General features: G+C 36.4%; 2 protein-coding genes across 2 annotated transcripts; both read left to right on the top strand.

Annotated features, from left to right (window-relative positions):
• Positions 1-1,563: 1,563 nt before the first annotated feature.
• LOC120153373 lies at positions 1,564-7,448 on the top strand. The gene is made up of 7 exons (XM_039165336.1): positions 1,564-1,949; positions 2,921-2,953; positions 3,115-3,258; positions 3,783-3,862; positions 4,043-5,920; positions 6,286-6,436; positions 6,534-7,448. Exons 2-7 carry the CDS (start codon positions 2,929-2,931, stop codon positions 7,259-7,261), a joined length of 3,006 nt encoding a protein of 1,001 aa, XP_039021267.1. The 5' UTR covers positions 1,564-1,949; positions 2,921-2,928; the 3' UTR covers positions 7,262-7,448.
• Positions 7,449-9,618: 2,170 nt separating this feature from the next.
• Positions 9,619-11,475, top strand: LOC120153344. The gene is made up of 4 exons (XM_039165319.1): positions 9,619-9,903; positions 9,961-10,203; positions 10,951-11,098; positions 11,201-11,475. The coding sequence occupies exons 1-4, from the start codon at positions 9,619-9,621 to the stop codon at positions 11,473-11,475; spliced, it is 951 nt and encodes a 316-aa protein (XP_039021250.1).
• The last annotated feature ends 1,173 nt before the right edge of the window (positions 11,476-12,648 follow it).

Genomic DNA, 12,648 nt, shown 5'->3' with positions numbered 1-12,648 from the left:
ATTTTGTACATGCCAGGCTGCCAAGCTTGCCTGCCATTTGCCATTAATAAAAAAGCCATCTAAAACGGGCTCTAAAAATGGTTAGACTGTTATTTTTTTTTAGTTTTTTTAAATATATTTATAATACTTTAGTCGGTTAATTTTTATTTTTATATTATTTTTTATCTTTTTATTAAATTTTAAAAAATAGTTTGACTTTATATTTTATATTATTTGAATTTTCTAGTGTTTTTATTATTTGAATTTTTTAGTGTTTTTATATTTTATATTATTTTACTAATAAAATCGAACAACTATAGATTAGAAAATAAGGAAAAGACATAACATTTTTTTATTAATATGATATAAATACAATGTAATATTTACTAAAAAATAATTATTAATCTTTTTTATATTAAACGTTTATGCCTTATATTCATAGTACTTGAATTTATGATATCAATATATATCAATAATTTTGTTTACCACCGATATCACTAAATTAGTACAAACTCAATTAAATAACTAAGAATGTTAAATTCTATTGCCAATTTTATTGAATATTTTTCTCAGTCTAGGTTCTACTCACTATTCTATTTCCAACCCAAGTACTTGCACTTCTCATTTGCCTCGGTTCCTTTCCGTGATGTCTGGGAATTAAACTCCACTTTTTTAATTATGTGTGATTTGATGTGATAAAGCAATATCACCTACATTAGACTATTTGTTTCGCTGAGCACTTTAATTATACTCTAACAAGTCTAAACAAAAAGGCATTTGTTTAGTATGTCTCTTATCTCTGTCATCTTCTAATAATAATACAAAATCCTTCTTCTTTTGCCTATATAATATCCAACTGATTGTCGTTACAAATTAATCATTATACATAAACTTCAATCACTTACATCGTCTCTGATATTATTTTTTATTAAGTTAAGATGGTTATAAAATAATACAACAACAATAAAATCCTAATGGGTTAAAACTTAAACTAAGATAACGAGGTTATAAAATAATATATGTTATAAATATTTTCAATCAGTTGACAAGACAATGAACACTCAACTAAATTGTTGTAGCTACTTATACTTAAAAACGTGACCTCTAAAAATAATAACGATTTTTTTAACTACTGAGATAAGTTAATTCGTACTCTGACATTAGCTTGCATGGTTTGAGGCCTCTAAAGAGACAGGAGTTGAGTGGATAATATTTGGGTTTCTATTGTTTTTGTTAATGACAGTGCTATAGATGCTACTAATTATATGATAAAATATTTTAAATTAATGAATTTTCTTTGTGATAAAAAAAATAAACAAGTGTAAACACACTGTTACACATTATGAAGAAACCTCAAAAAGTCAAAACTATTACTACGAAGTAGGTAATATAGGTGAGACATCGCGTAAATTGTCTTAGGCGGCAAAACAAAAAACCAAGAGAAAGTAAGGGCTAAATCGAAATTACATAAGAAATAGAGGACGTAAGTAAAAAATTGAAGAAAAATCATTAACTCATTATTATTAACTTTTTTGGGACTTAAAAGGAACAATCTTTAATTCGTTTACCACCCACGCTCCCACCTCTCTCACTCAACTCACTCGACCCCAAATTTTCGCTCTCTCAGTTGCTTCCTACTCCTTTCTCTCTCTTCCTCGTCTTCTCCTTTATCTCTCTTCCGTAATCGAAACTCATAAATGAATCATAATTAAATAAGCCATTTAGAATCCGACACACAGAGACTCAGAGTCGGTGGAGAGAAAAAAAGGAAAACATTTTTCTTCATAACCAAGACAAGCTAAACCTCAAGAAAAGCCAAATCCTCTCTCTCTCTCTCCGTCTGTCTGAAAGTTCTCATCTTCAGAGACGCATTTCACTGGAACGGAACCAACCGCCGATCACCGCCGTGTTCGTCAGATTCCGGTAAATCTACGGCCGCATATCACGTGATGTTAGCTTCTGTTCACCAGGTATCTCTCTCTGGTCTCTGCTTCTTACTCGCGCGGGAAACGGAAGCGTTTCCTTGGCATTGTCAGTTTCTAGGGGGAGAGATAAGGAGCATTTTTTTAGTTTCACTGTTTCTGGCGTTCTTCTTCTTCTTCTTCGATCTTTTTTTTTCTCCTCGAAGATTTTATTACTCATGCAGAAATGTAACTGCAAAATGAATTTGGAAACACTGTTTCTAGATTTGCTTTTCTTTAACTCTGCAGTTGCTTCAGCTTTTTTTAAAGCTATTTACTTTATTTTAGATTTCCTTGTTTTTGATTCAACATATTCTAGTTTTTGAATCTCTAAGCTACGGTCTCTTTACTTGATTTAGATATTCATAATTTTCTTTATTTGATGATTTTTTTTCTCATTTTCCAATGAATGCTGTTGATTTCTTACTTTGATCACTGTCAAATTAGGGTAAAAATTTGACTTCTTGAAAAGAAAGAATACCTTACAGTCTTTTGTTCAGATGTTATAGCGACGTGTGATGTGATACAACATGTGAGGAAAAGAGAATATTTTTCTTAATGTTTCACTCTGTAAGTAATTAGATTTGTCTTTTTATTGAACTTTTTATTCATCACATCCCTTCAAAATCAAGTTCCCTTTTTTCTCCATTTCTACGTTGCTTTTCAAGCCTCCTTTGTTCTTCGTCTTCTTCTTTTGTGCCAGTATGCGTGTTTTGGGAGTGTTTTAATTGGTTTTGAGGTATGGAATTGATAGAGAAAACATGTTTGAATTCTAGTAGTATTGTATTTTCAGTTAGTTGGGAGTTGAGACTTAGGATTATAGTGTTCATGCAATTTCAATTAATTTCGAGTCATCATTGAATTTTTCTTCTTCTTCTTCTTCTTCCTTTCATTTCTCTTAGTAGTTTTTATTTTTCTTATTGTATTTTATGGAAAGAAATCTTGGTAATGAATCTGGTATTCATTTGTGTGGTTAACAGGTATTGAAATGAATGGGATTCAGCATAGAAAAGGTATATTGAAAATTTTCCAGGAATGCCTGTGCTCTCATGTAACTGATTTATAGCTTGAATTCGACATTTTGCCTTTTCTCTTAGTCGATTTAATTATCAATTTGTATGTTGAGAGAAACCCTGGAAGTGAATGTGGTACTTTTGATTTGTGTGGTTAACAGGTGTTGAAATGAATGGGATTCAACAGAGGAATGGCCAGGACATTGAAAATTTTCCAGGATGCCTGGGCAGGATGGTAAACCTGTTTGATTTGAATTCGGTCGTTCCTGGAAACCGCCTGCTTGCTGATAAACCACATCGTGATGGTGATTTTCTTGCCATGAAGAAGCTAGTATATTTTGTTTGTTTTGTTTTTGAAATTTTTACATTTTGTCCGAGTAGTGGTTTTATAACATGGTCCATGATTGTCATTTTATTCAATATTCATTTTCGCCCTTCGGTTCAATGCATTTAGCATTCTTTTTGCCCCATATTGATTGTTTGAAGCTATTTCAGTACTCTATAAAATGTCATTTGCAGAAGTTAACTTCTGCCCATACCTAATATCTCTTACAATTTTTCAAGTTTTAGAAAGGTTCAAGTTAATGGAATTTTATTTTAATCCTGGGGGGTCATTTGTTCTAACTCACGTTGATTGCCTTAGTGATGCTTTACTTATTTGCCTTTCTATGATTCTCGTGTTAGCTCACTGGAAGTTTTAAGTTGCAACTCAGACCCCCAAAAATCACTTTGATATTCAATTGTATGTGTGAATCGGGAGTTGCTTATCGGTATTATTGGTATTTTATATTTATCCTGCTATTTTCACACAGTGCTGGTTGATGAGCAGGTTCCTCACACTCTAGGAGTCAATCTGATGTTGTTAGGACGTTAAGCCCCGCCTTTGGAGATCCAATAGAGGATAAAGTGGTAAATATTTGGTGTTTAGTCTCTGCTATACTGATTGTTATAAGCAAGTTGGAAATAGATTCTGTACGCAAGTAGTTGTCTCTATATCTTCCACCTTTTTTAGGCCAGATATGTTTTCCACTTGAATTATAAAAATTGACCCTGTATTCTAACCTGTTTTATGCTCTTTGGTGTGTGCAGATGGCATCGGAATTAAGGAGAACTTTGTCAAACAAGAAAGGTAATGTAAAACCCATGAAGATGCTCCTAGCCCAGGAAATGTCAAAAGACATGGAGTCGAAGCGTAACCCACCCAATGTGGTGGCTAAGTTGATGGGACTTGATGTGCTACCAAAGCAGCAACATAATTCATCTCCACAAAGATGTCGTTTTAAAGGTTCTTCTCAACATTCTTTGTGTCAATCTGAGATAGCAAGTAAAAGCTGGGAGCATGATCAAAGCTTTCCAGATGATCAAATACAATGTGAAGCAAGTCCCTGTGAAGTTCAGAACAAATACAAAGATGTTTATGAAATCTGGCAACATTCCCCAAGAACAACCTATTCAAGAGGTAGCTCTCCACAGAAAGGGAGGTATATTGATAATGCAAATGAGAATAAAATGGCTCTAGTTCGTCAGAAATTTATGGAAGTGAAACATCGGGTGACCGACGAAAAGCTTCGCCAGACCAAGGAATTTCAAGATGCACTGGAAGTTTTGAGTTCCAATAGAGAGTTATTCCTTAAGTTTCTGGAAGAGCCAAATTCTACATTCTCTCAACATCTCAATTTGCAAAGTTTATCTCTACCTCCTCAGACAAAGCGTATTACTGTTCTTAGACCTTCCAAGATGGTTGACAAAGAAAAATTTGCTGGAACAGGTGACAAGGTTGATAAGCAGACCAAGAAATCAATTCAGACAGGTCAAGTAACTGGATGGGGTAGAAATAACACTGCATCATCTCCTTTCCCCAGTCCAAAAGTTGATTATCCTTCCCAACCAACTAGAATAGTGGTATTGAAGCCCAGTCCTGGGAAGACCCAAGACATTAGAACTCCGGCATCTCCATCTCCCCCTTCACCTGGGTTATTACTTGGAGATTTCTGTGAGGAACCTAAAGAAGATGATGCACAAGAATCAAAAGAAGTAGTGAAGGAGGTTACTAGGCAGATGCGTGAAAATATGATGGGTCACAGGAGGGACGAAACATTACGCTCTTCTGTTTTTTCCAATGGCTACACCAGTGATGATAGTTCATGTAATAGATCTGAAAATGAGTATGCTGTGGAAAACCTCAGTGATTCAGAGGTCATGCCGCCCAATTCTAGACATTCATGGGATTACATAAATAGGTTTGCTAGTCATTATTCTTCCTCTCCCTTGAGTCGTGCATCATGTTCTCCTGAATCCTCAGTTTGTAGGGAAGCAAAGAAGCGGCTATCAGAGAGATGGGCCATGATGACATCAAATAGGGGTTTGCAGGAACAAAGACATGGCAGAAGAAGCTCAAGCACATTGGGTGAGATGCTTGCTCTTTCTGATACAAAGAAGTTGGTGAGATCTGAAGAAGAGGGAAGTAGTAAGGAACAAGAAGCAAGGGGATCAACTTCCTGCATGGCTAGTAATCTGTACAAAGAAGAAAGTAAAAGTGATTCTCCCAAGAATATGCTGAGGTCAAAATCTGTGCCTGGGTCTTCCACGATGTATGGTGTCAGGCTTAATGATGAAGTTTCTGATCCTGAAGCTAGCAAAGAACAAGTTCCCAGGGAACTTATGAAGGCAAAGAGCATGAAATCATCTTTGAAGGGGAAGGTTTCAAGTTTATTTTTCTCAAAGAATAAAAAAACAAATAAAGAAAAATATAGTGGATCTCAATCTACCGATGAATCTCCTGTGACTCCTGGAACACCAGGGTCACCCTTAATTCACCCTCAAAATATCACCAATGATGCTTCTCAGTATGTAAATGGCAGTTACATCCAAGAGTGTTTGTCTCCTGTTCCGGGTGGATCAGCAAGTAAAACTCCCTTACCAGACTTGAGTGGCACAGGACCGAAACAAGACATGATAGCTGTGGAGGTAGTTCAAACTTAGTTTCTTGGCCATGCACATGTTGATCAAATGTTTACATTGTGCATACACGCATAGAAGTCACCTGCTCTAGTTTTTCTGCATTGAAATATGTTGTCTCCCATTTGTTTAATCTAGGAAAGAGGGAAGCACATGAACTTCAAATGTTCATTTCTCATTCTCTGCAGTTGTGAGTGCTGAACCTAAACGGGGATAATTCCGGTAATAGGGTTAGAATAGAATTTGCTGATTTAATTGAGGGTGCTATTGTAGCAATTTTAGTCTGTTTGAACAAAAAAGAGAAGTCTATCTTTTTTCTTCTATGTTTTCCCTATGACATTAATCATTTTTAAATACTTGGTTACGTTTTATAGGTAGGTTTGTCTGTAGCAAAACCTTCAATGCCCGCCCAGATAACTGAGAATCAGGAACAACCAAGCCCTATCTCAGTTTTAGAACCTCTGTTTGAGGAGGATAAGAACACAATTTCAGAGTCCTCTGGTGGTCTCAAACCAGTGCACAGAGGTAAATTTAACATATTAAATTTGGAGATTTCTATTTTTTTTAATTATTATTTTCTCTTAGCATTGATACTCATCTATTTGCCCTTCTTTTAATACAGGAGTGGGAGTGCCACTAAGGTATAACTTGATTGAGAAGTCACCGCCTATAGAATCAATTGCTCGCACCCTCTCATGGGATGATTCTTGTTCGGACACAGCAACATTATTATATCCATCAAAACTCTCTCCACTTTCCCCAGGTTCCAAGGAGGAAAAACGAGATTGGATTTCATTTATCCAATTATTACTATCAGCTGCTGGTCTCAACGGTGAGGAGGTGCAGTTTGACTCATTTATTGCCAGGTGGCATTCGCCTGAAAGCCCATTGGACCCATGCTTGAGAGACAAATACGCCAACTTGAATGACAAGGAGCTTCCGCATGAGGCTAAGCGACAACAGTGGAGATCAAACAGGAAGCTCGTGTTCGACTGTGTCAATGCAGCATTAGTAGAATTCATGGGGTATGAATCAGACAGGTGCATGAGAGCTATGTCATTTGGCAGGGCCCAGATGAGAGCCAAGGAGGGTGAATCACCCATGCTGGTTGACCATGTATGGGCCCAAATGAAGGAATGGTTTTCCGGCGAGGTGAAATGTGTGGTGGGGGACGATAGGGACAGCGACAACCTGGTGGTGGAAAAAGTGGTGCAGAAAGGAGTGGTGGGTAAAGGGTGGGTTGATAACATGAAAAGGGAAACAAATAATTTGGAAAGAGAAATAGAATGGAAGTTGGTAGAAGAACTTGTGGAAGAGGCAGTGACCGATTTAACCGGTAAGTTGTTTTGAATCTTATTTGCATTTCGTTTGTTCATTTACCTCCCTCCCACTAAAAGACTCCTAACTACATATTTGTGAATTTGTGCATTTGATTTTAAAGAATGATGATTGTAGCCAGCTTATTTGTTAAATGCTGCAAGAAAGTTTATATAACTATCAACTCTTAATTAATAATGTAATCACCCCTTAGCCGACAGTGTCTCCATCCGCAAGATCCTATCCCTCAAGTTGGCCTTATATTAATTGTATTAGTTGTATCAATGTATAATTTAATGCATTTATTCTCCAATCCAATGTTTATCAGATTGATGTATTATTCATTTAATGATTTGAGGGAAAAGCCAGGCTGTTTGTATGTACTTGCAAAAGGACAATATAGCTTGAGGTGGAATGTGACCTACTTACAACTAACCAAGCTGAGGAGGCTGAGACTAACCACTCAGTACCCTACGGAAATGGTTAACCATGGGTCTAGATCCGAAAGGAAGTAAACCGCCAATAAACGTTAAGTGATCAACTTTAAGGACTCTGATCAACGTTATCATGATTTTCCGACTCGTAGGAGACCTTGTCGAAATATGCAGATAGTAAAATAAAGGTCCATTACGTAGATAACGTCCAATGTTGATTGTTGAGTTGGTTAATGCAATCACATAAAGGGTATTGGGTAGATTTGAAAGTAGAATGGAAACGTCTGCAATCTTCTTTTACTCGTACACTGGGATCACTTGTGTATATACGGGGGGTTGGAATTGTACCATTAGGACACAGGAACGGAAAGAGAGTTGGTTTTCCAAATCCTGGACAAAACGTAAACAAGAGGTCTTTCTAAAGTTGTAAAAAGACACTTGAACCGAAAGCAATGCAATATCCCATACATTTTAGACGTTGATTGCTCCAGCCCAGACCACCATAGAGAAACACTTGGACAAGTTTGTGCTAGTTGAGGACCTGGGCGGTCTGTTTATGCCAGCGAACCCAAGACGATAACAACAGCGACTACTACTAGATGTTGGATGAAGCATTTATGAGTAAAATGTCCTCATCATAGATTGATAGATACTGGATGCTCCTTTTCTGTTATTCTCCCATTCTTTTATCAAATGAAAATCCATTCATTTAACTATGAGCATAAAACAACGAAGTCGAAAAGACTGTTTGAGTATAAACCATGCTAATAAAGGCCCAGAAAATGCGCTCTAAACACGTGAGGAAACCTCTCTCTCGTTAAAGTTTGCCTCGACATCTAATTGGAACTTCCGGTCCAAATATGATCATATTATCATGGCAAAGTTGGCCCAATAGGCCAAGCAGGTGTAAAAAAATAGTCCTTTAGACTATCTTTAAAATTAATTTGGGATTGATGACAAATGTTATCGAGCATGGTAAACTCGTCACGCCTATGATGAGTTTATTCAAATAATATTTTTATATTTAAATAACAGTGATAAGTTCCAATTCACTTTAATAAATGTTGTAGTTTCCAAAATAAAAAAATCTGATGTCGTATTGGGCTAAATGATTAGCCCGCCTACAGTATTGGGCCAATTTTGCCTATTATCATCTCTGTAAGTAGTGGTGGATCTATATTATTTAGGGTGAATAAGTATCTATCCTGAAATTTGAATTTTTTTTATTAATTATCTATTTTATTGATCGTGTTCACCCGTATTTGTCTCATAATTTTTTTTATATTATTAATATTTATGTGTGTTTATCCAAGAAAATATTTATTGATCTCTCAATTTTTAAAATGTAAGGTAGACTTTCCTGCCCACAAAAGGAAACGTAATTAATTGAGTCATCAAATGAATTTCCTTTACCTTTAACTTCCATCTTTCATATGTAGTTTTCATTTGTGAAGTTACATGAATTTCTTTGCAGTGACACTGAAAGTTGTCTTTAGGTGAGCAAATTGGCTCGGAGCCTACGTTGCCATACTTGAGGCCTCAGTTCGACAGACCACCAAACAAATAACAACAATACGTTGTTTTTTATTGTGATGTATTTTGCGCTCGTAAATCTCTAGGTTATTGTATGATGCTAATTGAATTAAGATTTAATTGATAACACAATTAAACTTCATATAATGAGAATATTCATGCATTTGAGCATGAAGGTATCTTTGCTCGTCCAAAGAGCAGCAAACAGATTAAACGCTTTACTTGTCCAGTTAATCCAACAACTCAACTCTCAATACGAATCGTTTCAGAGTTTGAGCTTGACTCAAAGAGAGAAAGTAAACACTTTTTAAAACTGAAGTTGGCTGACTAACAATCGTTTACAACTCTAGTCATTATTTAATTAGCAGAAGAAAGTATCTTACTTTAAAATGTAAAGATATAATTGAGACAGTGAGTTAAGAAATGATTGGCTTGAGATGCGCCCAAAAGGGCTCGGAATCAGATTCCTTCAGACCATCTCGGGGTATTCGAAAGAGCGATCCCCTCTCTCCTTATCTGTTTGTCATCTGCATGGAGAGGTTAGCTCAGGCGATTAATCGAGCTGTTAATGAGGGGTATTGGAAACCAATTGTTTTATCCAGGAATGGTCCAAAGCTTTCTCATTTGTTTTTTGCAGAGGCCTCGCTCGATCAACTCGATGTCATTCAGCGTATTCTTGGTGGTTTTTGCGAAAGCTCTGGGCACAAAGTTAGCCTGAATAAGACTAACATCTGTTTTTTGGCTAATGTAAATGTGCATTTTCAGGAGGATATCAGTAGCGGTTTTCAATTTATACGTGTTGACGAACTTGGTAAATACCTCGGGGTGCCTTTGTTGTATAGCAGAGCCACTAGAGCTACTTATCAATACATTGTTCAGCGTGTTCGTGACCGTTTAGCGGGTTGGAGAACCAAAACGCTATCCTTTGCGGGGAGAATAACTTTAGCTAAATCTGTTTTGTGTGCAATTCCCTCTTATGCCATGCAATCATGCTATTTTCCCAAAAAGGTGTGTGATGACATAGAGGGACTGATCCGAAACTTTATTTGGGGTAACTCGGAGGATTCTAAAAGGATTCATTTAGTTAAATGGTCTGATGTCTGTCAGCCGGCTAGTAAAGGTGGATTGGGCGTTCGAAAGCTAAATATTCAGAATCAAGCTTTTTTTTTTTGTTGAAAATTGGGTTTCGGATGGTTGATCAACCGAACCAATTATGGTCCCGTGTCTTGCGCTCCAAATATAAGATTCGGGAATTGGTGCCTACTAATATTGATAGATCGAGGGGGTCACGATTGTGGAATGACATTCGGATTGTTTGGAGCGATTTGCGGAATGGCTTGGTTTGGGACATTGGCAATGGGGAGACGGTGAGGTTTTGGAGTGATTCTTGGCTGGGTAACTTGGGTCCTCTGCGGGATCATTTCTTGGGTAACTATGATTATTCGTAAGATCGGATGGTGATCCGAGAGTTAATCACCCCTCATGGTCAGTGGAATTGGTCAGTTTTGCGTCGCTCTCTACCTGCAGTGATTCTTCTTTATTTCACCGCTATTAGACCTCCGGCGCGGAATGTGCCATGGACTCGATTGGGTGGAAATGGGACAGCATGCGACGATTCACTATAAAATCGGCCTACTTGTCAATCTCGGGTGATATGCAATGCAAGTGAGCGAGGAAGCAGGTTGGAAATTAATCACCGAGTTTAAAAGGCCTCCACGAGTTAGATTTCTTCTATGGTTATTGCTTCATGGGAAGGTTCTATCTAACGAAGAAAGGTCTCGAAGGCATTTGACGAATGATGCCAGCTGCGGTGGTGCGGTGGTGGAGTCGATCAGTCATATTCTTCGACTTTGTCCGATTGCAAAAGGCGTCTGGGATGGTCTTATTCCTCTGCAGCGGAAAAGTGAGTTCTTTAGTATGGAACTTCGGTTATGGCTTATTAAGAATCTCAGCTAACCACAATACTTTCAATAGAATATAGATGGTTGGGATATTTATTTTGGAGTGGTTCTGCGGTGCTTATGGAAGCGGCGTAACCAGGTAGTGTTCAGTTCGGACTTTCAGGGGCAGGAGAGTGTTTTGGTCCAAAGCACGCGACTATTCTGGGAAGCTCGCCATACGTTGAACATTCGAATAGCTAATTGCGCGAGAGTTGGTGATGGTGTGGATCGCTCGGAGGGGTGGAGACTGGAGAGAGGTGGAGAGAGCCGGAAGAAGGCTGGTTTAAAGAGAAATTTTATAATTTATAGAGTTAAATTATACTACGCACCTAATTTATGACCTTTATTTTAAATTGCTCCCTAAATTTTAAAAAAATTTAATTTAACCGTCCAACAATGACACTCCTGCTAATTGGTACTTAAACTTTTAAACATTCTTAATTTTATTAGCTTATTGACAACACACACTCTGCATATATAGTTGCTCGAATTCATATCTTCTATGGAGAACAACATTTTGCCACCAAAATTGTTTAATTTGTTTTAATTTTTATTGAGGTTATTGAAGAATCAATAGTCTCAAATTATAGGGCCAACTACATGATTGATCACTTATGTTTGTGTTTGTCCACTTTTTCTCACTAATTTCAAAAAACATAATATATAGTCACATTTGTTTTTATTTAATTAAGATGTGATCACCATGGGTTAACAGCCGTTAAAATTAACATATTAGGTGACGTGGTATTTTGTATAATCACACATTTGATCAATTTTATTTAAATATTCTTTCAATTTAGTCATACTTTTAATAAACTAAAATAAATTTAATTCTTCATTCAAATAATGCCACGTATCACTAGTGTATTGGGAAACCAAACATGTAGCCAACCATTGAGTTAAGACCAATGTTTGGTCTAAAATAGATAACATGATGTATATATTTTGTATCTTAGTGTACAAATACTTAACCTAAATTCATAATATATATATATATACACACACACATATATTAAGTTTAATAAATATTTTTTATATTAACTTATTTTATATATTTTATTATTAGTTTAATTTAAAATTATAGCCTCTTTTTCCTCCCCTTCCTTTTTTTTCTTTACAATTAGTGTCATCTTCTATAGATCAAATTAACTTTTCCTTCTTGGATTTTGTTTAGTCGGTGGTGGCATCGATTTTGATGCTAGTTGTTGATCACCCGTTGTATTTTCTCTTTGTTTTTTTAGTTTTTAATAAGAATTAGTATGTCTTTGTAACACGTTTATCTCTATTTTATGGTGCGTTTATCTATGCCTTTTGATAGTTTTCGGTCGTTTGTCCGTTATTTTCGTTTATATTTTTTCTCAGAGTTGGATTTTACATCGTCACGATTGATCAAGATGGCGCTTATTTGTTATCATGCTGATCTTCCTTGGTTTAGACCCTCAAATTGATTTGGATACGCGTTTTGCGTTACTAGATAATTTTTACACATCACTTGACTCTAATGCACGTATCA

The sequence above is a fragment of the Hibiscus syriacus genome, unplaced genomic scaffold (assembly GCF_006381635.1).
Source record: "Hibiscus syriacus cultivar Baekdansim isolate YM2019G1 unplaced genomic scaffold, ASM638163v2 tig00111099_pilon, whole genome shotgun sequence".
Lineage (NCBI taxonomy): Eukaryota > Viridiplantae > Streptophyta > Magnoliopsida > Malvales > Malvaceae > Hibiscus > Hibiscus syriacus.
The sequence above is the reverse complement of the archived record's forward strand: the minus strand, read 5'-3'. Positions and strand labels throughout refer to the sequence as shown.

What these genes read in the sequence shown, in the direction of transcription:
- LOC120153373 (XM_039165336.1), top strand. Translation starts at nt 2,929, where the DNA reads ATGAATGGGATTCAGCATAGAAAAG. An exon ending in ATCCAATAGAGGATAAAGTG is followed by an intron (nt 3,863 to 4,042) that starts GTAAATATTTGG and finishes TGGTGTGTGCAG; the next exon opens with ATGGCATCGGAATTAAGGAG. An exon ending in TCTCAAACCAGTGCACAGAG is followed by an intron (nt 6,437 to 6,533) that starts GTAAATTTAACA and finishes CTTTTAATACAG; the next exon opens with GAGTGGGAGTGCCACTAAGG.
- LOC120153344 (XM_039165319.1), top strand. Translation starts at nt 9,619, where the DNA reads ATGATTGGCTTGAGATGCGCCCAAAAGGGCTCGGAATCAGATTCCTTC. An exon ending in CATGCTATTTTCCCAAAAAG is followed by an intron (nt 10,204 to 10,950) that starts GTGTGTGATGAC and finishes CTTCATGGGAAG; the next exon opens with GTTCTATCTAACGAAGAAAG. An exon ending in TATTCCTCTGCAGCGGAAAA is followed by an intron (nt 11,099 to 11,200) that starts GTGAGTTCTTTA and finishes TTTATTTTGGAG; the next exon opens with TGGTTCTGCGGTGCTTATGG.